Consider the following 25,406-nt stretch of genomic DNA (forward strand, 5'->3'; position numbering starts at 1 on the left):
GGGTAGCTTGTTGTTTGGGTGTGTGTGGGTTATATGTTTCTTTTGTTTTCTGTGTGCTTTTTCTCTCTTTAATTTCTGTTGTTTTCTGTTTTGTTGGCACTTTGCCCTAATAAATTACTTCATCTTTCAAAAAAGAAGTTGGATTAAAAGAGGGAACCCTTGTAAATAGCTCTATAAATATTGGTTTTAAGATATACATGTAGACACATTGACGATATTTTGAGGGGCTTTATTTCTATGCTTGTTGCAAAGACCTCCCAACTGCTAGATTTGGCCTCGAAATCTATTAGATTGCCCCCCGTCATTGCATTTGTCTTCATTGCTGTCTACTTTCAGGCAGCAAATTGAAAGGATGAGATTTATCTTCTCAAGACTATTTTTAGGCCACTGTCGACAGGCCAATGGCCTGGATCTCTGAACAATGGTCCCACTTTTATGATTGGAGCACTCACATATACTGTGCATGTTATGTCATTCCCATTCTATCTCTACCACACACACCGAGAGAAGCCAAGGGCAATTGATGGCTACATTGAATGCAAGGGGGCTTTTTATTGGGTAGGGCATTGGGCCACTTGCGTCACTGTATCCCTATGGGTAAGACTCATCCAATGCCTGCGGTAGGACTTACATGGGCCATGCTTCGTCAGGAGAGTGGTGCATTGTCAACTTGAATAAAGGGTATTTTGATAATTTGGAGGTGAATCAATTTAACTTTTCGTAAACATACTTATTTTTAAGATAAAGGACGCATTCGTACTTTGGCAAAGCATGACAATTGATACACATACATGAAGAAATTGTACACGGTGTTTGCATAATTTAATGAAACACGAGGTCATACGTGTTAGTGAGCGCAGTTGTGAGCATGCTAAAGTTGTATTTGACTTAAGTTTGATTGAATGCCAATGCCCTTATCCCGAGATAAACTAATTAAGACCGAACTTTTGGGATTGACCGGCCTCTCAACTACCGATAGTTACACCGAGCATGCAATTTTAAAAAGGTAGGGGTTAGTTCTTTCGAATGAATTTTTTTGGCCTTCCGCTCAAGACTTTTCTTTCATTAGTGATTGCAGACTTTATATTTTTCGATAGAACAAAGATGGTCAAGTTTAAAACAAAAGGGGTTAAAAATGCCGATTTTATTGATCTAAATATTTGATGTTCAATAAAATTGACATATTGACAAAATAAAATAGAGCAATAAACAAAAGATAAATACTTGTAATTGTTTGTTGGACGAACAACTGAGGCAATTCCAAGTAAAGACTCAGTTGATTAGGATCTAGCAACGGAAGGTTGTGGATATTTATACTAATCCCAAGTGTACTGTAATGATGACAATGGGCAGTAGCAATTTAAATCTAACCTAAATCTTAGACATTTTGTAGTGCAACTGGACAGAAGTGCATAAACTAAAAACTAAGATAAAAGCAGCATTGTGCTATGTAGAATGGTTGTGTTCGATGTGGGCCCGAAGGTTTTCATAATGTACTCATTTTATAGGCTTATAGGAGGTGGTGATTGTGTATAAGTTTCCGTATCATGAGAGATTTGAATGATCAATTGTATAAATTTTCATGATTCTTCACGTAAGCATAACTTATCATGTACATTCATGTATGTAAGAGAGATACTCTTGCTTGTACAAATGGAGCAGTCTTCACGTCACTAGGCTCTCGAATAGGAAACTTGCTAGAGTCCATGTGGCATCTATGCTTTTGGCAAGACTTTGACATTTAATGGTATATAGATATTTTCTTTGATGTAATTTTTAGCATTAAATGCGTGGAGAGAGAATTGCTTTAATAAGACTTGCCTTTGTAGAGAGTCATAGAATTTTAGCATTTCATACACCATATTATGCATGTTTATAAGTCATTTTTTAAAAGTTTATCTACACCACATGAAGCACAACTACCATATGATGCCTTCTAGATCATATGATTTGGCTGTGCCAGACTAGGTGTAAACAATATCCTTAGTACATTGGTAGGGTTTCATTATCATTTGGCCCATAGTATAGGCACACAGTGACATCTTATTAGTCTACATGTATGTGCCAAAACAGGTGTGAACGTATGGAATACAAGTCAAATTAAATTATTCAAAATTGTTACTCACAATTTTGACCAAGACCAAAACATTATACTATTTTGATTACTTAGATAGCTTATCAGCGGGGACATTCAATAAATGCTTCATGAATGTGCCGAACTTCTATGAAACTACTTTTGAATGACGACCGCATTAGGGGTGGGTTTTTTCAATTTTGACGGTTCAAATTGACTAGTTCATGTCTTGTGCACAAGTTCAAAATCCACGTTTGAAGCTTCATGCTTTGATGGGGTAGTAAATAACTCACTTCTTACAAGGGCTTCTCCACCCACGTGCGTGGCATGTGACATGTCTACTAATCTAATTAGCTTTTAGGTATACCTTGTGTAATGAACACTAAGATATTTATATAAAGAAAGGCTCTAGTGCTTAAGGTCCGCTCTGAGAAGGCGTGCCATTATTGGTTGGTCTTATTTTTGTATAAGCAATCTTGACCATACGTATTAAAGGCTATTGATAAGGTGTTCGGCAGTGTTAGACAGGTGTGGTTTGCATGGTAGCCCATGAATTGCGCGTTGGACTTAATGAACAGTCTAGGTTAGTGGATTGGACTATATAAATGTCCTAATGAAACTAGAAGCACTGTAATTCGTGGTGGTGTAAGGGCAATGGAGCATTTCTCATTTATATATTGCTATATTTTAAATATGAAGTATTATTATGTGTTGAAGATAAAAGAAAGAAAGCTGAGGTCAGGTGATGTATTCATCTCACTCTACGCATGTGCCTTTGCATTGAATTTCGAAAGCTTGGTTGACGCGTACCCGATTTTCACTACGAGCCCACGGTCTGGGGAAGCGGGCTGGGACGCGGATTAGATACTTACAGGTTGAGTAGCGAGTCGGCTATTGAAGTGACGTCATCAAGTTCTGTGGGCCGCACCATGATGTATGTGTTGTATCCACACCGTTCATTGATACAACATCCATTCATTTTGAGATATCATTTCCGAGCATGAGCCAAAGAATGAGGTAGATAAAAATCTGTAGTGGACCCCACCATAGAAAACTATTGGGAGAGTAATTTCCACCGTTGAAACTATCCTAAAGCCCACCATAATGTTTATTTGAAATCCAACCTGTTCAAAAGTTAAAAAAGCCATAAAAGAATGGAAAACACAAATATCAGCTTGATCTAAAACTTTTGTGGCCTTTAGAAGTTTTTAATGTGGACGTCGCTGTACCAAGATTAGGATTTAACTCATTCTTTGGATGTTGTCCTAAAATGTACGCAATCCGCGTCGGACGCGGATTTCCTTCGAAAGGCTTTCGCAGAAACTTCCTGCGACGGGAAATTAGTTGGGACCCACCGAGATGTTTATGGTAAATCCAACACGTCCATCAGCTTTTCAAGATCATATTATGACATGGACCCATAACTGACGGAAATCCAAATGTCATATGGGTCACATAACAGAGGATTGAATGTCCACCGTTGAAACAGGCGTGGGGCTATAGAAGATTTGAATCAGGATAATTTTTATGTTATCAGCTCATCCCAGTAGGAATTACTTTATGAATGGTATGGATGGTATATAAACAATAAGGTGGACCCCAGTAAGGTTTCAACGGTAGGAATTTACCTATACACATTTACCTGATGTACGGATCACCTGAATCTTAGATTTAGATCATTTTAGGGTCCATTATCTAAAATGATATTGCAAACCTGATGGACGTAGTGGATTTCCCGTAAACGTCACAGTGGGTCCCACCTAACTTCCAGTCGCAGGTAGTTCCTGCGAAAAGCTTTCGCAGGGAATCCGCGCTTGCCATGGGGTTGGTGGCAGTCACTTCAGTAGCGAGTTCGGTACTGTCGGGTTCAGAAGCGAATCCGCATCCGAATGGAGCGGCCGTGGAAGGACGCGGATTTCCTGCGAAAGCCTTTCGCAGGAAGTTCCTGCGCAAGAATGCTGTGTGGGGCCCACCATCATGTTTTTGGGAAATGTAATCCGTTTATCCGTTTTGTGAGCTCATTTTAGGACAATATACAAAAAACTAGGTGGATCCAAGACTCAAGTGGGCCACACGAGAGGAAACAGTAGGGGTTCAGTTAGAACCGTTGAAACATTCTTATGACCATAAAAGCTTTGTTTCAGGCTAATTTTTTTATATTTTCACTTCATCCTTGTGTTAATAACCTTATAAACGGTTTGGATGGCATATAAACATCAAGGTGGAGCCCAGGAAGCTTTCAACGGTAGGTATTTCTTTTCCAGTTAACTCTCGGGATTTCAGAAAAAGAGTACAAAACTCGAGTTACGAAATCCAGGGCATTACAATGGATATATTGAATCTCAATAAAACATGATGGTGGGCCTCACACGTTGATTTGTAGGTTGGACTTATTCTAGAAACACATGCATTTATGGGAAACGGATTGGCTACTACCCTGCCACCAGCCTAGTGGCTGGTGGTCGATGCTCTGTGGGCCCCACCATGATGTTTGTGTTTCATCCATTCCATTAATCCATTTTTACATATCATTTTAAGGCTTGATACAAAAATGAGATGAGGGGAAGAGACAGGGGACAAGGGAGGAGTGAGAGAGAGAGAGAGAGGGAAGAAGGGGGTTTTCGTTTATTATTTGGAGGAGAGAAAGAGAGAGAGAGAGAGAGGGGGAAGGGGGCATGGGTGGCCGCACGCAAGAAAGAGAGACACTGAATATTGAAAACATGGTGCGTCCCACACACATCGTCCGAGGACGGACGGTGTGGATAATACCCATACGTCACGGTGGCCACTCAAATCTGCTGCCCGTTCCAGCTGGAGATGGCGGGGTAGGAGGCAATCCGCGTCCTCATCACCCGGCCTTTAATTAATGGATCGGGTGTTATCATCTCTACCGTGGATGAATTCGGGTTCCAAAAAGAAATAGCCTACGCAGCATAGAATCCAAAAAATGAACGGTTTAGATCATCATATAAGATATAAACGGTACCACACCAGGCATACCGTATCCTATTAGAACTATTTTTTTTTTTCAGATCCATTAGTATGAAAATCAGGCAATCTCACTCACTGTGGGACCGATCAGCCGATCCCACCACTTTCACCTCTCGACCCAACCGTTGTTTGCCACCAAACGTGAAGATGAGAGAGAGAGAATTCCGCTGCCGCCAATGATAGCGGAGAGAGGGAGAGGCGTTGCCGCGTTGCCACCGAGGTTGGTGGAACGAGAGCATCGTTTTATTTTTTACGTTTGAACTGAAGAAGCACATCTCACCCCATCGCGGGAGCGCATGGAAACGGATTGGCTGCTCTCAGTCCCTGCCACCAGCCAATGGCTGGTGGTCGGTGCTGTCGGCCGCAACATGATGTATGTGTTTCATCCATGCAGTCCATCTATTTTTCCAAATCATTTTATCGCTTCATCCCAAAAATAAGAGGGATATAAATCTCAGGTGGACCACACCACAAGAAAACAATAAAGATTGGGATATACTTCATTTTTTGTCTTATACCTTAAAATTATCCATAAAAATAGATGGACGGCATGGATGAAACATATACATCATGATAGGGCCCACAAAGCACCGACCATTGGCTGGTGGTAGGGGTAGTAGCAAATCCGCTCTCGACTAAAACGCATACATCACGGTAGCCTCATAGAGCCGGAGACGGATTGTGTACTGAGTAACTCGGTACGCTGATAAGGGCGTTTTTGGCCAGACCGATCCGACGGGATTAGGAGGGATGGAATGGAATTTAATGTAAAGATGGTGGTGTCAGTGTTTGTCCCCTGATCCCATGGGTTTGTGATAGCCCATGGGATACACCGCAGAGTGTTTGGACGGTCACTATTGGATGGGATTGCATCTCCACTGCTTCTCGTGGTGTGCCCCAGTCACTAATGGATATCTGCGTCAAAATTGGTTTATGGCTAAATGTAGGCGGGTAAAAATGATGGACGGAGTGGATATTTCATTGATATCTCGGTCGGTCCCATATAGTGATGAAAACATGCACCCCAGGATTTGGGCGGCGTTTACGAGGGTGCGGGGATGTGTTGGGATTGGCCGGATCCTGGCGGTGTTTACGAGGGTGTGGTGGATGAAATACATCCCCACCATCCCAAACAACATACGGAATGGGATGGTACAGGATAACCCTCCTAATCCCACTTAATTTCATCCCTCTTGACTGTCCAAACGGTAAACTCTATGGGGTCCACTATGATTTATATATTTTATCCAATCCGACCATACATTTTACTAAATTATTTTAGGGCCTTATCACAAAACTGAAGCATATATGAAGCTAAAATGGACCACACCATAGGAAACAATATGAATTGAATGTCTACCATTGAAAATTTCTTGGGGGCATAGAAGTTTTGGATCAATCTTATTTTTGTTTTTTCCATTCATCCATGTTTTTTGGATCTTATTACAAGTTTGGATGACAAATAAACATCACTGTGGGGGCCAGAAAGGTTTCAATGGTGGAAATCATTATTTCCATTGTTTCCTGTGCTATGATCCACTTGATCTTTGGATAATCTTTAATTTTGGGATCAACCCCTAAAATGATATGGAAAAACGGATGGACGGTGTGGATAAACCACATAAATTCACAGGGGCCCAACAGAGTTTACTCTTTACGATAAGAGCGTACTGAGTAACTCCGTACGCAATCCGATTTCCATAGAGCCCACGTCAGCAACGTCTGTCTCCAGCAACGTCCTGGTCGTATAGGACGCGGATTGCGTCCTACCCCCGGCCGCCCGGAAAGTAATCCGTCTGGCTGGGGCTCTGTGGGGCCCAACGTGATCTAAGTATTTTATCCACGCCGTTCATAGTTTTTCTCATATAATTTTAAGTTACAAACCAAAAAATAAATCCGGTCAATGGCTTAAATGGACCACAAAGTGAGGATTTAACTTATACCATTAAAAATTTCTTGGGATCCGGAGAACTTTTGGATTAAGTTGATATTTGTGTTTTCATTTAATCCACGTCTACATGACCTTATGAATACGTTGGATGGTAAAAAAACATCACAGTGGCCCTTAGAAAAGTTTCAACGGTGTGTGTCATTATCACTGCAGCTTCATCAAGTGTGGTCCATTGGAGCTATGGACCTGCTTCGTTTTTAGTATTATATTTTAAAATGATCTGAGAAAAGCTATGAACGACATGGACGAAACGCTTACATCACGGTGGGCCCCACAGAACCCTCTCCGGACGGATTACTGTGGGGGCGGGGTAGGACGCAATCCGCGTCCGGTCTCGTCTCGTGTAGCACCCAAGTCTCCCCTGAAACTGGACGTTTGCCCTCCAAAGCAAACTTATTGGGACGGAAAGCTAGGTGGGCCATCGTGATCTCATCCGTCCATCCATTTTTGGAGATCATGCCAAGGACATGGCTTCCAAAAATTATGCAAATACAAGACTAAGTGAGACGTTCAATAGGAAAGAGTGGGTAAGTGAATACTCACCGTTGAAACCTCCTTGGGCCCACCGTGAGTTTTATATGCCATCCATACTGTTTCATAAGATCACCTCCGACTGGGATAACTGAAAACACAAAAAATCATGCTGATCCAAAACTTATGTGTCCCTACTAATGTTTCAACGGTGGAACTTCAATCCTCTGTTACACTTGAGTTTTGGATTTGCGTCGCTTTAGGGCCCATGACATGCAAAAGGCTCTCGTAAGAATCCGCAAATCCAGACCGTTGACATTGGATGCAGGGACCCCAAGAATCTTTAAGATTACTAGATTGGTCATCAGATCACCGGTTTGGACCAACGAGCCACGTGCCCTGTATGTGCATATTGGTCGCATAAGTACAGTAGTCACTTGCTTCTTCAGGCACCTTTTGTCAGATCATTTTAGGCCATCAGCAAAGGAGCAGATAAAGCTCAAGTGGACCACACAGTGGGGATTAAATGACCACCGTTAAAAATTTATTGGGAGCCGTGGATGTTTCAATCAAGCTGATATTTGTGTTTTACTTTCATACAGGTATTCTTGACCTTATGGATGGCAAATATACATAACGGTGGGCCCTAGGAAGGTTTTGGATGGTAGGCATTATTACCACCACTGCTTCCTGTGTTGTGGTGCACTTGACTGTCTCATGCCTAAAATGATTTTTAAAAATGGATGGACGGCATGGATAAAACAAATACATCAAAGTAGGGCCCACAGATCCCCTCCCAGGATGGAGCATTGGAGCTCATCCTCGCACGGGCAGGGCGCAACAGCCGTCCTTGAAAGCGAGGGGAAAGCAGGGCTTCCTTCGGTGACTCCGCTTCGATGGCTTTAAAAAATCAAGTGGCGTCTTTTCATAGCGTGAATTACACAAATGCCCTTGTTCAAATTACATTGACCCTCTTACAGGGAGCGGATTAGGTCCGGCCCTTACCGTTGGGCCCACCTTAATGTATGTATTCTGTAATCCACACCGTCCATCCGTTTATCCAAATCGTTTTATCGTATTATCCCAAAAATAAAGTATATCCAAATCTCAGCTGGACCATGCCATGGGAAACAGCGGTGAATGATCATTAAAAACTTATTACGAGCTGCAGAAGTTTTGCATCGAGATGATATTTATTTTTTCCTTTCATCTACTTTTTTATGATCTTATCGCCAGGTGATGGCAAATAAACATTAAAGGACATTAGATGTGTCAAGGAAGATTTTAATCGTGAAGCGCTCAATAGCCACGATTGCGTCCTACCCCTTTCCGTCCCTAGCCCCGAACGCACAGTTCTGTGGGCGGGCCCACCGTGATGTATCTGTTTATCCAAGCCGTCCAACCTTTTTTCATATCATTTTGACGCATGAAGACAAAAAATTAGGAAAATTCAACGCTCAAATGAACCCATCCATAGATGACTCTGGCATTTAATGCAACTTGCATTTCATGATCTGTGCATTTAATGCAACCAAGCTTATCATTTGGTATGATCCACTTGATCATTAGATCTGCCTCAAATTTTTTAAAATCATGCCTTAACATGATCTAAGAAAAGAAATAGACGGATTGGATAAACAGATACATCACGGTGGGCCTGCCCACATAACTGCCCGCTCGGAGCTAGAGACGGGGTAGGACGCCAGTTTCCTATATTATGGTGACAGCGTAGATGTAGAGTACATACATCAACGTGGCCCCATGGTAAGTGCCGCACCGTCGGAAGTGGATTGCGTGAGTAACTCATGAGTAAACTCCGTGGGGTCTACTGTGATTTATGTATTTTATCAACTCTGTCCATCCATTTTACTAGATAAGTTTAAGGCTTAAGCCAAAAAAATGAAGTATATCAAATCTCAAGTGGACCACACCATAGGAAAGAGTGTGAATTAAACATCTATCATTTAAAATTTCTTGGGGCCACAGAAGTTTTGGATCGAGCTTGTATTTTTGTTTTCCCTTCAACCATGTCTGTGTGATCTTATGAACAGGTTGGATGAGAAATAAACATCATTGTGAGCTCTAGAAAGGTTTATGTGCCATCCATACTGTTTCATAAGGTCACCTCCGACTGAGATAACTGAAAAGACAAAAATTCTTGCTGATCCAAAACTTATCTGTCCCTACGAATGTTTCAACGGTGGAACTTCAATCCTCTGTTACACTTGAGTTTTGGATTTGCATCGCTTTAGGGCCCATGACATGCAAAAGGCTCTGGTAAGAATCCGCGTCCCCTAAATCCAGACCGTTGACATTGGATGCAGGGACCCCAAGAATCTTCAAGATTACTAGATTGGTCATCTGGTCAACAGTTTGGATCAACGAGCCACGTGCCCTGTATGTGCATATTAGTCGCATAAGTACAGTAGTCACTTGCTTCTTCAGGCACCTCTTGTTATATCATTTTAGGCCATCAGCAAAGGAGGCAGATGAAGCTCAAGTGGACCACACAGTGGGGATTAAATGACCACCGTTAAAAATTTATTGGGAGCCGTGGATGTTTCAATCAAGCTGATATTGGTGTTTTCCCTTCATACAGGTATTCTTGACCTTATGGATGGCAAATATACATAACGGTGGGCCCTAGGAAGGTTTTAAATGATCTTTAAAAATGGATGGACGGCATGGATAAAACAAATACATCAAACTAGGGCCCACAGATCCCCTCCCAGGATGGAGCATTGGAGCTCATCCTCGCACGGCCAGGGCGCAACGGCCGTCCTTGAAAGCGAGGGGAAAGCAGGGCTTCCTTCGGTGACTCCGCTTCGATGGCTTTAAAAAATCAAGTGGCGTCTTTTCATAGCGCGAATTACACAAATGCCCATGTTCAAATTACATTGACCCTCTTACAGGGAGCGGATTAGGTCCGGCCCTTACCGCTGGGCCCACCTTAATGTATGTATTCTGTAATCCACACCATCCATCCGTTTATCCAAATCGTTTTATCGTATTATTCCAAAAATAAAGTATATCCAAATCTCAGCTGGACCATGCCATGAGAAATAGCGGTGAATGATCATTAAAAACTTATTACGAGCTACAGAAGTTTTGCATCGAGATGAAATTTGTTTTTTCCTTTCATCTACTTTTTTATGATCTTATCGCCAGGTGATGGCAAATAAATATTAAAGAACATTAGATGGGTCAAGGAAGATTTTAATCGCGTAGAGCGCTCAATAGCCACGGTTTCCTGGACGCGGATTGCGTCCTACCCCTTTCCTTCTCTAGCCCCGAACGGGCAGTTCTGTGGGCGGGCCCACCGTGATGTATCTGTTTATCCAAGCCATTCATCCTTTTTTCATATCATTTTGAGGCTTAAAGACAAAAAATGAGGAAGCTTCAACGCTCAAATAAACCACTTCATTGATGACTCTGGCATTTAATGCAACTTGCATTTCATAGTTTGTGCATTTAATGCAACAAGCTTATCATTCGGTGTGATCCACTTGATCATTAGATCTGACTCATTTATTTTATTTTATTTTTTTTTATCATGCCTTAAAATGATATAAGAAAAGAAATGGACGGATTGGAGGAACAGATACATCACGGTGGGCCTGCCCAACATAACTGCCCATTCGGAGCTAGAGACGGGGTAGGATGCCAGTTTCCTATATTATGGTGACAGCGTGGATGTAGGGTACGTATATCAACGTGGCCCCATGGTAAGTGCCGCACCGTCGGAAGTGGATTGCGTGAGTAACTCATGAGTAAAATCCATAGGGTCCACCGTGGTTTATGTATTTTATCAACTCTGTCCATCCATTTTACTAGATAAGTTTAGGGCTTAAGTTAAAAAATGAAGTATGTCAAATCTCAAGTGGACCATACTATAGGAAATAGTGTAAATTAAACATTAACCATTTAAAATTTCTTGGGAGCCACAAAAGTTTTGGATTAAGCTTGTATTTTTGTTTTCCCTTCAACCATGTCGGTGTGATCTTATGAACATGTTAGATGAGAAATAAACATCATTGTGGGCCCTAGAAAAGATTCAATGGTGGAAGTCATTATTCTAACTATTTCCTATGATATGGCCTACTTGATTTTTGAGTATGCTTAAATTTTGGTCTCAACTCTTAAAATAAAATAAAAAAATAGGTGAATGGCGGAGAGACTAGATACATTCACAGCGGCCTAACAGAGTTTTCTCATAACTATAAGACTACTGTATAACTCAGTACGCAATCCGATTTCCGCACCGTCTCGGGTGAGGCTGGGCCGCACTATTCCGCCCCCGTTTTATACACGCTGTTCATTTTTTTTTGGCAATTTAATGATGAGTCCAAAAATGAAGTTGATGGAATGCTCCAGCAGGACATATCACGTGAAACAATGAGGATGGAATGCTTATGGCTGAAAACCTTTCAAGCTTATATTTATATTTTCCCTACATATCTGTCTACGTGACCTTACGAACTGGTTGGATGTAAAATAAACATTAGTATACGCCCTAGGAAAGTTTCAATGATGGTGGTCATTGTCACCCTACTTGCTATGACGTAGTCAAATTGAACCTTCGATTTTTCTCAAACTGTCCTAAAATGATCTTTCAAAATGGATGGACGGCTTGGATGAAGCACGTATATCACAGTGGGCCATGCAGAGCCCATGACAGGACCGTCCATCTCTAGATAGCTCCTGGTGGGTAGTACCCAATCCGCGACCGCTGAAAACGGACCGCCGGGCAACCGTGACGTGTATGTTTCATCCAAGATTCATGAGGCTATATCAATTCACTTGATCAATGCTACGCGATTCGCTCAGGAATCGAACCCAGAGGTGAGTCGCAGTAAATTTCATTCACGTGCAAGATCAGTGCCAATCACTTGGTGGGTCGTACGGCAAACGCAATCAAGACCGTAACTCAGGTCAATCGACTCTAAAGGAGACCCATGCATATTTGAGAAGAATGGACGGTCAGAACGAAAATAATCAATGCCCATGTTCAACAAACACACGCGACCCAGTTGGATTCTGGTGTTTTCATTCTTCATGTTGGGCCGCACCTGGAACATGCCTTGGATCTCACACGTGGTCACGTAGGCCCATGTGCTGTATTCGCTTCTTCAATGTCTCCTTTTTTCGCAAATACCGCGAGTTTGCCCGCAACGTGATTCGTCTGAAACACCTGTTTTACGCAATCTCCGTCGGACGCGGATTGGCTACTCCCCCTGCCACCAGCCAATGGCCGGTGGTCGGTGCTCTGTGGGCCCCAAAATGATTTATGTGTTTCATCCATTCCGTCCATATATTTTTCCATATCCTTTTATGATATGAGACCAAAAATTATATATGTATAAATCTCAATTGGACCACATTATAGGAAACAATGTTGAATGAGCGTACGACCATTAAAAATCTTTTGGGGGCCATAAAAGTTTTGGATCAAGCTGATATTTGTTTTTTCCTTTTATCTGTGCCTTTATGACCTAATTAACAGATTGGATGTCAAATAAACATTACAGTGGGGCCATGGATGATTTTAACGGTAGATATCCAATCACTATTGTTTTCCTGTGGTGTGGTCCACATGAGACTTGTATCCCTACAATTTTTTGTATTAGACCCTAAAATGATCTTTAAAAATGGATGAATGAAATTGATGAAACGCATACATCATGGTGGGTCCCACAGAGCACCGACCATCAGCCGCGGGGCTGGTGGAAGGGGGAGTAGCCAATCCTTTCCCATCTCTGTCCGTCAGGCGTGCTCTTCAATGCTAGATCCTGAGACCAAAAATCAACCTTATAGAAGACTCAGGTGGGCCATAGTACAACAAGTAAAAATGGGGATGGTACGTCACCATCGGTTTCTATATGCGGCCGCCATGTTTTTTTTTATCTTTCATCAAACCCTTTGATCAGGTGTGGCTCACAACGATGAAAGTAAATAACAACCGCATGATTAGAGGTTTTATCCAAAATTTGCTTTGTTCCATTGGTATGGAACATCTGATTTTTTTAACCGTGCTGATCGTTTGTATGTACGGTGACCATAAGTGTTCTCAACTGATGGACGGAGTGGATTTTACATCCCCACGCGCTGCATAAAACAGTTTCGTACTGTTCCGGTCCGTTTTTAGCCAACGTGGCGCGCCCTAATGGTCCCAGACGCACACGTAAGTGATGATCGAAACCGTTGATCTGGTGGGCTCTCTACCTGCCCTCCGTTCTCCTTCACACGCCTAACCCTTCTAACGACAACAACGGTTTCCCTCCAAAAGCTAACCAAACGCAATTCAACTCTATTGAATTTCCAACTACATTCCAATCCAAACAGTGTGAATTGCTCTTGTCGTGGTAGAGATGAAGAATCTTTTACTCAGTCATCCATGGAAAATTACAGTTCCTGCCCATATCCCCATCGCCGTCCTCTTTCAGTTCCTGAATGTACGTACCTATCTTCCACCCTCACACGTATATAATTCATAATTCATATATCATACCTTTTCATCCAAAGACTCAGTCTCCACCCTCCTATCGCTGTCGCCTTTGGCAACTCCTTCCCAACGCCAAGGTCGATTTCTTTCTATCTTGCTCTCTGTTGCTGCACACCGACTATCCTTTAGCGACTGCTCGCTCATCGGATCATAGCTAGTCTGCTGTTCGGCGGCATCCGATGTCCAAATACATCAATCGTATTTTTAGTTCTGATGGCTCTTCGCAAGGCCATGGTCAGCAGGGAGTGCCGGTCCTGACGTCGGGAGCGTCTCTGAAGATGCTTCTGTTACATGGAAGCCTAGATGTCTGGATCTTCGAAGCCAAGAACCTTCCGAACATGGATGGATTCTCTAACAGGCTAAACGGCATGCTCGGGAAAGTTATGGTCAGCGGCAAGACCGACAGCAGCTCGAGTCATAAGATCACGGGCGACACGAGCGACCCGTATGTGTCGATCTCGGTAGCAGGTGCTACAATTGGCCGGACGTATGTGATCGAGAACGACGAGAATCCCGTTTGGATGCAGCATTTCTGCGTGCCAGTTGCACATTACACTGCGAATGTGAAGTTCATTGTGAAGGATGATGATGTGGTGGGGTCCCAGCTTATAGGGTTCGTTTCAATTCCAGCAGATGAGATCTACTCAGGAGAGAAAATCGAGGGATCCTTCCCCATTCTCAATTCGAGTGGGAAGCCTTTAAAGAAAGAATCAACTTTGAAGCTTTCGATTCAGTACATCCCGACTGAGAAACAGGACATGTATCTTCATGGAGTTGGGTCCGGTCCTGATTATTGTGGGGTACCGGGCACGTATTTCCCTCTGAGGAGAGGTGGGAGAGTTACGCTCTATCAGGATGCGCACGTCCCAGATGGGTGCCTTCCGGATCTGGAGCTTGATCGAGGAATGCACTATGAGCATGGGAAGTGCTGGCAGGACATCATCAATGCAATAAAACAGGCCCGACGTTTGATTTATATAACAGGGTGGTCCATTTACCACAAGGTCACGTTGGTCAGGGAGGGGGGTCCTGGCTCAGATGTCACTTTGGGGGATCTTCTTAAGGCCAAATCACAAGAAGGTGTGAGAGTTTTGCTTCTCGTGTGGGATGATCCGACTTCAAAGAAACTTTGGGTTCTTCAGACGGTAAAGCAATGAGCCCTGTTTGGTTTTGGATTTGTCGATGCGTTCTGTTTCCACTGATTTATTTTCTCATATTTTGATTATTAAATGTCTGAAGATAAGTGATGCATCAGAGAAATTCATTTGGTAGAACATGAATTTTGTGGTTCATTTCAACTGCTGACTGTCTCTCTGTTTCTTGCTTCTAAATTCATGGGAGGCTTCCTATTTTCATTTGGTAGCTCATGAATTTTGTGGTTGATTTCGACTACTGGTTGTCTCTCAATCTCTTGTTTCTAACCACTTCTAGTGCTGTGTCTGGATGCACTTTTGAATTGAATTGCAATAATTAGTTCAATAAAGTGAAAGTAACCAACTTTAATTACCTTATCCAGATTTAGGCACCAGGCTCCAAATTGTAATTGCCCTAGTTTTGGGTTGGACTTGAAGGGATGTCACTTAATATTTTGGGATACTTCTAATTATGAACTTTGGAAAACACAACACAATTTCATTATATAATCTTAATTGAACCGTCTATTCATGATTGAATCTAGTTGTGCATCCAAACACACCCATAAGGCCCCATTTGGTTGCTACTTAAAAATGGGTTCATCTCATTTTAGTTAATTGTACTTATGTATTAGCGATTGTGATTGTAACCATGATCATTTTTAATCCTCACCGAAAAGAAATATGATCTTGAATGCATAATTACGATTAATGAAAATGAGATGAACTCATTTTTAGGCGTCTACAAAACAAGCACTAAGAGAACAAATGATAATCAGTAGTATCTAGGTGTACATTATCATGCAAGAGTTTAAGATCTATGAAGTTTCCTATCAAGTATTTTAAAATCCATACCATTTGTACTTCTAATTTTCACTAGTATGGAAGGAAATAACATCCTTTAGCTTAACCTTTGGAAGCTTACACTTGCATTGTTTGTTTGCGCATGTGATTCCATGCATTTACGTGTGTCTGCAAATCCTTGTGGTTTCAATTTGGATCTTTGAAGGGATTGACCTAAGATTTGGTAGTGAGGTGTTCTTTTTCTTTTATATGCTTCAATGTTTTTTTTTTTCCTTCTTCTTCTTCTTCATTTGGACTGTTATTTGCTTCAAATTCTTGCAAGCGAGTTAAGTCTTCTTGCTGGTTCATCCACACACAAAGTTGCTTTTAGAGAGCCTTGATATTTGGGTCTCACTAGGTTTTCTCTTGTATTTCACAATCGCAGGGTGGACTAATGGAAACCCATGACGAAGAGACTCGTCGGTTTTTCAAGCATTCGTCGGTGCAAGTATTGCTTTGTCCCCGATCTGCAGGAAAGAAACACAGCGTGGCAAAACAACAGGTTTTTATTTTTATTATCTTTTTAAATTGACTGTTTTCATGCATGATTCATATTAGATGTGCTATGGAATTTCATGAATACTTTGGAGTCAAACTGATGTCAACCAGGTTGAGTGGGAAACTGAAATGTGCAGGCTTAAAAGGTTGGAAGTGTTGTGGTGTCTTTCTGCTTTTCATGCCAGATACTTTGAAATGCTGGCAAAACAGATAAAAGATAGAACATAATCTTGTAATTCGTTGCATTACATAGGCTACCATTGGATTTCTTTCATTTGTCAACGATCCATGGATGTGGTTCTACCAATATATGCATTTTAAGCATACCTCCTTTTTATCCTTTTTTCTGCTTTCAGTACTGTTGTTTTGCTAATCTTCGAATCTTTGCCTTGTAATCGTTTTGCAATGAATGATTAGGTATGATAACAATAGGAATTATGAGGATAGTTGCTTGGTTACATACATACATCTAATGAGATATTATGGACATTTCTCCTTTTGATCTGATTTAACCAAGTGCCTGTAAATTTCATTCGCCATATCATTCTGCTGATGTAGCGACAAGATTTCATTTTATTTTATTCTCTCATTGCCAGTCCCCAGCTGGATAAATGAGGGTTGGATCGGGTTGGTGACCAGCATCAAACTTATACCATAAATTTCATCATGAATCCACAGAACAGGATTCATGTGGCTGACCTCAATTAATTGGGACAAGACTTGATGATGAGTAAACCGTTTGTTGAAATTTTGATAATCAGAATCTTGTCCTTCTCGAGTAGAGACCATATCCTTGCAGGTGAAATAGGGTGCCTAACCCTTTCCTATTCCATAACCTAGGTCCTTATCCGGAAGATCGGTCTGGAGACTAAGCTGGAGTCAATTTCTCAAAATCAAGAAGATTACTCTCTTTGATTTTGAGGAAGAAAAAAAGAAGGATTCTAGCCATCCTTGAAACACGTCTAAAAATGCTAGTGGCAACACCAAAGCCAATAAATTAGACTTTACAAAACCCAGGGGTAGGGCTTTGTCGCTACATCAACCCATACTTTAGTTTCACTGCTTCTTCTTCTTCTTCTTCTTCTTCCTTTTATTTATTTATTTATTTATTTATTTTTTTAAGATGTGTTTATGTACCAGCTTATCAAACATCCTGAGTCTTAAAATATCAGATGATTCAAAAGGATTTACCTTTGTACTGAACATCTGTAGTTCTTCTGCATTAATTGTATTTTCTGTGGCCTAGCTAGTTTCTTTCAATTCATATAGCAAAGCATGGTTTTTACTTGGTTCCCTAAACTATTGGTAATCAGGAAGTTGGAGCAATCTATACCCATCATCAGAAAACTGTGATTGTGGATTCTGATGCTGGTTATAACAAGAGAAAAATAATAGCATTTGTCGGAGGACTCGATTTATGCGATGGACGGTATGATACCCCAAAGCATCCTATATTTATGACTTTGCAAACGGTGCATAAAGATGACTATCACAACCCTACTTTTCAGGTAATCTTTCAACCTTTGTTGTTCTTTTCTAGATCATAATTTGCATGGTGCCCTTACAATCTTATGTTTGTGCTAAACTTGATAAAAATGAAGATAAAGGTCAAGTGCTACAGTATACATTGTCGCCGCTAGTAAATGCCAAACAGGCAGTTAGGTGTTTCTAATTCCGTATGATGTCAATAATGATAATCTAGTGCCATACAAAACATTTAACCATGGTTTTCAGGAAGCCCATTTTTAGTCACTCTCTGTTTCCTGCATGTTAGCCCTACTTCAGCCAGTCGATCATTTTACCAAGGCTGTGTCTGGATGCACAAATAAAAGGAATCATGAACATTCAGTTTAATTGAGTGGTAATATAAAAAATAATGACATTTCCATGAGGAAGAGGCTACGAATTGGAGTTACGATAATTTTCAGACCAAAATTTTGAGCCTGCCCTCAATATGAATGCTCAAGAACGAAATAATTATTTGGTAATTTCTGCTTTATGACACTAGTCAATTGCAATTCAATTTGATAAAGCACCCAAACACATCTTAAGTTGAGCCAGGTAATATTTTAACCTTCTGCCTAATTGTTTTTCCTATCTCCTTCTCTCTCACAAATAGGGGTCGACTCTCGGTTGTCCTAGAGAACCATGGCATGATCTGCATTGCAGGATTGATGGCCCAGCAGCATATGATATCCTCACCAACTTTGAGGAGCGGTGGGCTAAGGCTTCAAAACCCCGTGGAATTGAAAAACTGAAAAGGTCATCATATGATGATGCATTGCTCAAGATTGACAGGATTCCTGACATCATTGGGATGCATGATGCTCCGTGCTCAAATGATGATGATCCAGAGACTTGGCATGTGCAGGCAAGTAATACGTTTATCAATTGGTGGAGTTTGCTTTCACATGATTGTTAAATGAGTTTATATTCATTTGTTCACTTCCCCAACTTGTGCAGGTTTTCCGTTCGATTGATTCAAATTCGGTGAAAGGCTTCCCAAAGGACCCAAAAGATGCCACTAGCAGGGTAAGAGAAAACCTTTTAATCGGCCATCTTATTTACTTTTTATGATTTCTACATTTTTCATGTCTTAACTTCTATGTTTAATGATACAGAACTTGGTCTGCGGAAAAAATGTATTGATTGATATGAGCATTCATTCAGCTTATGTAAAGGCTATCCGAGCAGCGCAACATTTCATCTATATGGAGAATCAGTACTTCCTTGGATCATCATATAATTGGTCTTCAAACAAGGACTTAGGTGTGCATTATAACCTATGTGGAGTTGATTTTCTAAGTAGAGAAAACTTTGTCTGTTGCATGTGTGACGGATGAATCATAATATTTCAACTTTCAAGTGGTATTTTCTTGTTTTCTCAGTGTTTCTTATTGTTGATTAATGTGATGTTTCTAAATATATGCAGTCCTTAATCAACTCACATAGATTATATCCTTTAAGGAGATGCGTAATGCTTGCTCTTGGGAAGGCAAGATAATGCATCTTCTTGAGACTGTAAATCTCATCTTCTTGACAGCCTACAATTGAAATTTGGAATTTGGAATGTTGGTGAATCATGATATGCGGTTTTGATGAAAATTGTGCAATTGAAAATGCAGAAGTTGTGTTAATTCATCCTGTTGTTGAAGTTTTACTGTCTATTTTGTTCGTGTGTTCCCTTCTAGCATATGCTTTTCTATCGTCTATTTATATGAGGATATCTTCAACTAAAGATAGCTTTTTCCACTATTAGCAACTCGAATTTCTTTTGTTTGGATGACTGGTTGAGCATTTTCTACTTTTTGACTAACTTTTAACACACTTTCATGTTTCTAGTTATCGATTTCAGAAAACTCACAGGAATTTTGCTAATTGTGTAGGTGCCAATAATCTAATACCAATGGAAATTGCCCTTAAAATTGCAAGCAAAATCAAAGCAAATGAGAGATTTTCTGCCTACGTAGTTATTCCAATGTGGCCCGAGGGTGCTCCTACAAAGGCTCCCTTACAGAGGATTCTTTTCTGGCAGGTGCTACCCAGCTCCCATCTTTGATTCTGTTTTTGATTTGGTTTCTTGAATTGTGTTACAGGTTCATGATATAGTTATTTAACCAGGCTTCATACATCAACATGCCAGTCGTGTAATTTCTTTCATAAATGTTCTGACTGAGAACTTTAACTGTAACAAAGGAATGAGTGATCACTTTGGGTCAAACTGCGGCAAGAAGCTAGTAAAGGGCAATATGTATTGAAATTGTGCAACAAGAGAAGAAGATTTGAGGTGCAACAATAAGTTAAATAGCCCATCTAAAAGATAACAATGTTAATAATAAAAAGGAGAAAGGACCCTTCCAGGCATAGACACCCTTAGCAACCCCACGTTAGAAACTCGAAGTTGCAATGTAAGAAGCAGAATGACCAAACTGTTCCAATAGAAAATGTAAAACTCAATAACTTTCACTCTTCTCCTTTGCTTACCCATGTCTTAACTCAATGTAGTCTCTCTTTAGAATCTAATGGAGGACTTCATATTTCTATGGTCCGCACTTCCTCACCTTGGACCATAGAAAGGAACATATGAACAGAATTTAGAAACACTGAACTGCAATATCAAAATTCCAAATATATAAATATGGGTGACACCTTTTATTTTTTCTTGATTTGGAGCTAGTGATGAACTTTCGTCTTTTATGTTGAGACCTTTAAACTTCATTTGAATGTATCCGTAGGGAATAGTCTCACTCAAAAGGGGCGGGGCCAACTCGTGTCATAAAAAAAAAAAAGAAAAAAGAAAAAAGAACTGAAATAATTCTATAAGGTGAAAATGACCGAAGTGGGACAAGCCCTTCTCAATTCATAAGAAGGGACTAGCCCAAAAGTTTGGATTATTTATATCAAGTTAAAATTGTAACGCGTGGAACTACAATTAGGATTACCTTTTGTTAATGTCAGCCCCATCCACTCATCAGGCAGACCACACTGGTATTTTGTCATTTATCAGTGGCAAAACACGTTGTCATGCACGTGATGAATGGATGGTGCTGAATTTTGCACATGTGGTTCTCATGGTGGGGGCAACCTACTGGAAGGGGAGGATGTTACACACACATGAGAAGTTGGGATCCTTTTACATGATGCATTTTGGAACCCTGTAGGCAGACCACCTCATCTATATTTTGTTCAACGTACACCATTGAAAAAAGGCATAATCATAATGATAATGAATCTTTAAAAAAATAAAATCACAAGGATAACTTTTTGGAATCCTTTTACATTATGCATTTTGGAAGCTGATAATACATTGCCTAACATCCACTTTCATCTCCTCTGTTGAGATGTCTCGTCCTGTATATATTGAAATGAAATTGTATCTTATAGTTTGTATTCATGGCTCAGTTCAACATTGATTACATGGAATTCTTGTCGATTGCTGCAGAATAAAACAATGCAAATGATGTATGATGTAGTTTATAAGGCTCTAGAAGAGGCAGGTCTTGAGAAAACATACGAGCCACGAGATTACTTGAATTTCTTCTGCCTTGGCAACCGTGAGGTTGTGGAGGGAAGCAATGCTACTAATGGAAGTGCAGCTGTTGCAAAAACTCCTCAAGTAAATTTCTTCTCCCTGAATTTCAATTCTTTCATTGCTTCTACATAATCATGATTTTCTTCAATGCCACAAACTTTATGCCTTTACCACTATGTTGCAAGGATCTTCCTCAATGCCTTTTACATTGATATATGGTGGGAGGGGTTTGATAATCTCATGTGCATGTAGAGCCCTGCCCTTCTACACTCAAGTACATGTTTGTGCGATCCAACCTTTCCATCGGGTGGGATAGATTGTTTAGATCTTCTGGCCTAAAAATCAAAGCCGTTTCACTGCACAGGTGGGCTAGTGTACAAAAATGAATTATGGCTAGAAAAATAACCACCTATTCCTTTTGTACATTGTGGCCCACCTGGGCAGTGAAACAACCTGATTTTTTAGCAGGTCTCAGTATCACACATCTGATGTATTGGCCCACCGGGGTGCTTGCATGTAGATGGGCAGGGCTGTACATGCTTGTGGGCTTAGTAGACCTCCATTAAGGATGCAATCTTTTTTTGACCAATCCATTTGAAAAAATAATTCGTCTCAGTATTGCTGTTCTCACCTTGGATTTATTGTTCCTGCTCACTGATTTTTCTAAATCAAATCTCGTTCTTGTCTAGAAGTGGAACCCATTGTTGTGAGTTATGCAAATGCATTATTATTATTTTTTTCTTTTTCTTTCAATTAACACAACTTTGCTCTATGTTGGTATTCAAGGAACTTACTCAGAAGAATCGACGCTTCATGATCTATGTTCATTCTAAAGGAATGATAGTGGATGATGAGTACGTGATACTGGGATCAGCAAACATCAATCAACGGTCCTTGGAAGGTACAAGAGACACTGAAATTGCAATGGGCGCATACCAACCCCACCAAACATGGGCACGGAGACAGTCTAGGCCACATGGGCAGGTGAGAAGTTACGATTTTGATGATTGAATTCCAATCATGGTGTATAGTTGAATTATCAAAATGCCTGGCTTCCTGTGGATTAGTTTTAAAGTGCTTATCCACTAGGAATGATCATATAAAACTTCAACGGATGATAAGTTATCGTCAATCCACAGCATGCTTGCTGATGAATTAGGTGTGTACAATGTCCATTTGGTGCAAAAGTGGACCCCACTTTGAGGATCACAGGGCACAAAAACTCAAGCGGCCCAACTATCAAGCAGGCCACCCTTTATGAAACAATGGACGATTTAGATTAGAACTACCAGTGATCTAATTCAACCTATCAGTGGGCTGCCTGATGATTGGACTGGCCTGTTGCTTTTCTCTAATGATGTTTATGGTGAGGCCCACCTTTTCCACAGCTCAGATGTTGCATACATGTGGGCACATATCCTGGGTGGAGTAACTTACTGTCCATTGAGGCGTCTGTGATCATTAATCAGTAATCTAAACTGAATTGGTTATTTGCATGTAGATCTATGGCTATAGAATGTCACTGTGGGCAGAGCACATTGGAGCTCTGGAGGAATGTTTCACCTGTCCAGAGAGCCTTGAATGTGTAAGACGGGTTAGAGATCATGGGGAACTGAACTGGCAACAGTTTGCAGCCGACGAGATAACACAGATGAATGGACACCTCTTGAAATACCCCATTGACATTGACCCGAAAGGCAAGGTGAGGCCTCTTGCTGGATGTGAAACTTTTCCAGACGTGGGCGGGAATATAGCAGGTTCATTTCTCATCGTTCAGGAAAATCTCACCATATGATTGCACAATGGTCTACTGTGGACCCCAGTATTTTGGAAGGTCAGATTAAAAGCTACGATTGCATTGTTGCTGAGGTTACACAATTAGTGCCTTTGGTTGTATACTGGTATGATGATTGCGTCTATGGCTTTTGTTTTCATATGTACATACACACAAATTTTCGTCCTAGTTTTGAGGACAAACAATGATAATTTTAAATTGGAGCGTAGGGCCTTAGATAGGAATTATTTGTAAAAAATGGCCAGGTGCCTGATCCAGATTCAGATAGAACTGGAGTCGTTCCAAATCCTATTCGCTCCAGGTTCTATTTCCATAACAGTTTCACTTTACCCAAGATATCAATTTCTCCCTCCGATTAATCAAATGCTGTCCTTTCTGGAGAGAAGCAAGTTCAGTTCTTTCTGTGGCCTGCCTATTTTGGATGTCCTTAGTTTAAACTGGAGTAAGGGCCTTTGATAAGAATCATTGGCAAGAAAAATGATTCACCAGTCCCGATATGTGCCAATTTAGTCCAACAATATGGCTGTATCAGCCCAAAACAGCCTGATTGGGGGTGTTATGCACGATACAACCCAGTTTTAGTGGCGCCCAGACAGTACACGAAACTGATTTTCAAACCTTGGCTGAGACAAGGCTGCCTTGATAGCTTTGGTATACTAACTTTAACTGCCTTCTAATTCACAACATATGCATGTATACAAATAATTCAATGGGTGTGTACTTCCTCAATTGTTTCCTTTCCCTTGCTATGAGAATGGTTTTTTTTTTGGAGAAATTAATTTGAATGGACGTCAGTTGAGCATTTCACCATTCCATTCACTGGACGTCTGTACTTGGTTGATCACTTTTCAAGTTGTCTTTGCTGGGGGCTCCTGGAGAGGCAGCACTCGAGATACCGCTTGTACTTTTGAGCAGTGTAAGTATGTTCTATAGATATGTTATGTTTAGAACAACGACAACTACAATATCTCTAAAAAAATGTTAAGAACAATAAAAGTTATCCGAATTTGTACTAAGTGATTGAGTTTTTAGAAGGTTGACTCTTCTATTGTTTTCTAGTGGTGTGATGCCCTAGAATGCCTGTCGAAGTTCTTGCCCCTCACAATATGGTGGTATGATTCTTCTATTCAGCAGTCACTTTTGTCTTCTGCTATCCTTCTGCATACAAGTGGTTTTTTTAGTATCTTTTCTGCAAATTCCTACGACTATTTGATGCAATTGGACCCCAACTGCTCGTGCCTGTTTCACTCATTGTAGACACCCCACCTTGCGTGGGATGACTAATTGCAGTAAGATTCGGACTATGTATGGCTCGTGAAAGCTCATATCCGTCAACCCTTGAAAGCACAAAACCAAGCCTAGACCAAGCCCAAATCTAGACCCAAACCTAGGCCCAAAACCAAGCCCAGAGCCAAGTCCTAATCCTAAGCCAAGCTAAGTCTGAAGCCCAACCCGAATTTTAGCCCAAAATCTAAGTCCATACCCTGTAAGGCATCCACAAATCCCATTGGAGCTCCCCACGAAATTTGGGGTCAATCCATGTGGTGAGTGGAACAATGATGTGTGGCCTGCCACGTGGGTTGTTTCGCAATTCAAGGTGCTTTTTGCTGGTAGAGAGAGAGAAGAGCGTCTTTTACCTAGTTGGATGGGCCTGATTTTCAAAATTTCATAAATACCCTCACCCCTCTCTTTTTACCGTCCATGCCACCTCTTTTGCTCAATGAGAAACTGCCATGTGGCACTCTTCTCCACCACTCACAACACTCCACATCGTCATTCACCCCCCAAACTTCATTCAAATCATCAATATGCCACTCCCTCCAACTATAAATACTTATTCATCACTTTATTTCTACACACACACACCAAATGGGGAGTAGGGAGACGGCTTTAATCCAACCTCGCCATCCCTTCTCAAGCCTAGTCCAAGTAGCCTAGCCCAAGTTTAGCTCATTTAGCCCAAGCCATTCATACAATCAAACCTATCCAACCTAGCCATCCTTCCCAACCAACCTAACCCATCTAGCATATCTAAGCCCAAGCCTAACCCATTCTACCTAACCAACCTAGCTCATCTAACACATCCGAGTCAATCTAAGCCATTCATCCAAACCTA

The 25,406-nt window shown here is 41.0% G+C and overlaps 1 protein-coding gene across 1 annotated transcript; it reads left to right on the top strand.

Moving 5' to 3' along the window:
- The first annotated feature begins 13,785 nt into the window (after positions 1–13,785).
- LOC131234018 (phospholipase D beta 1-like) lies at positions 13,786–23,493 on the top strand. Its single transcript, XM_058230973.1, has 10 exons — positions 13,786–15,134; positions 16,351–16,467; positions 17,777–17,971; positions 18,583–18,834; positions 18,927–18,995; positions 19,085–19,232; positions 19,850–19,998; positions 21,406–21,579; positions 22,282–22,479; positions 22,997–23,493. The coding sequence occupies exons 1-10, from the start codon at positions 14,169–14,171 to the stop codon at positions 23,288–23,290; spliced, it is 2,562 nt and encodes an 853-aa protein (XP_058086956.1). The 5' UTR covers positions 13,786–14,168; the 3' UTR covers positions 23,291–23,493.
- The last annotated feature ends 1,913 nt before the right edge of the window (positions 23,494–25,406 follow it).

Source organism: Magnolia sinica, chromosome 18 (genome assembly GCF_029962835.1).
Source record: "Magnolia sinica isolate HGM2019 chromosome 18, MsV1, whole genome shotgun sequence".
In the NCBI taxonomy this organism is placed as follows: domain Eukaryota; kingdom Viridiplantae; phylum Streptophyta; class Magnoliopsida; order Magnoliales; family Magnoliaceae; genus Magnolia; species Magnolia sinica.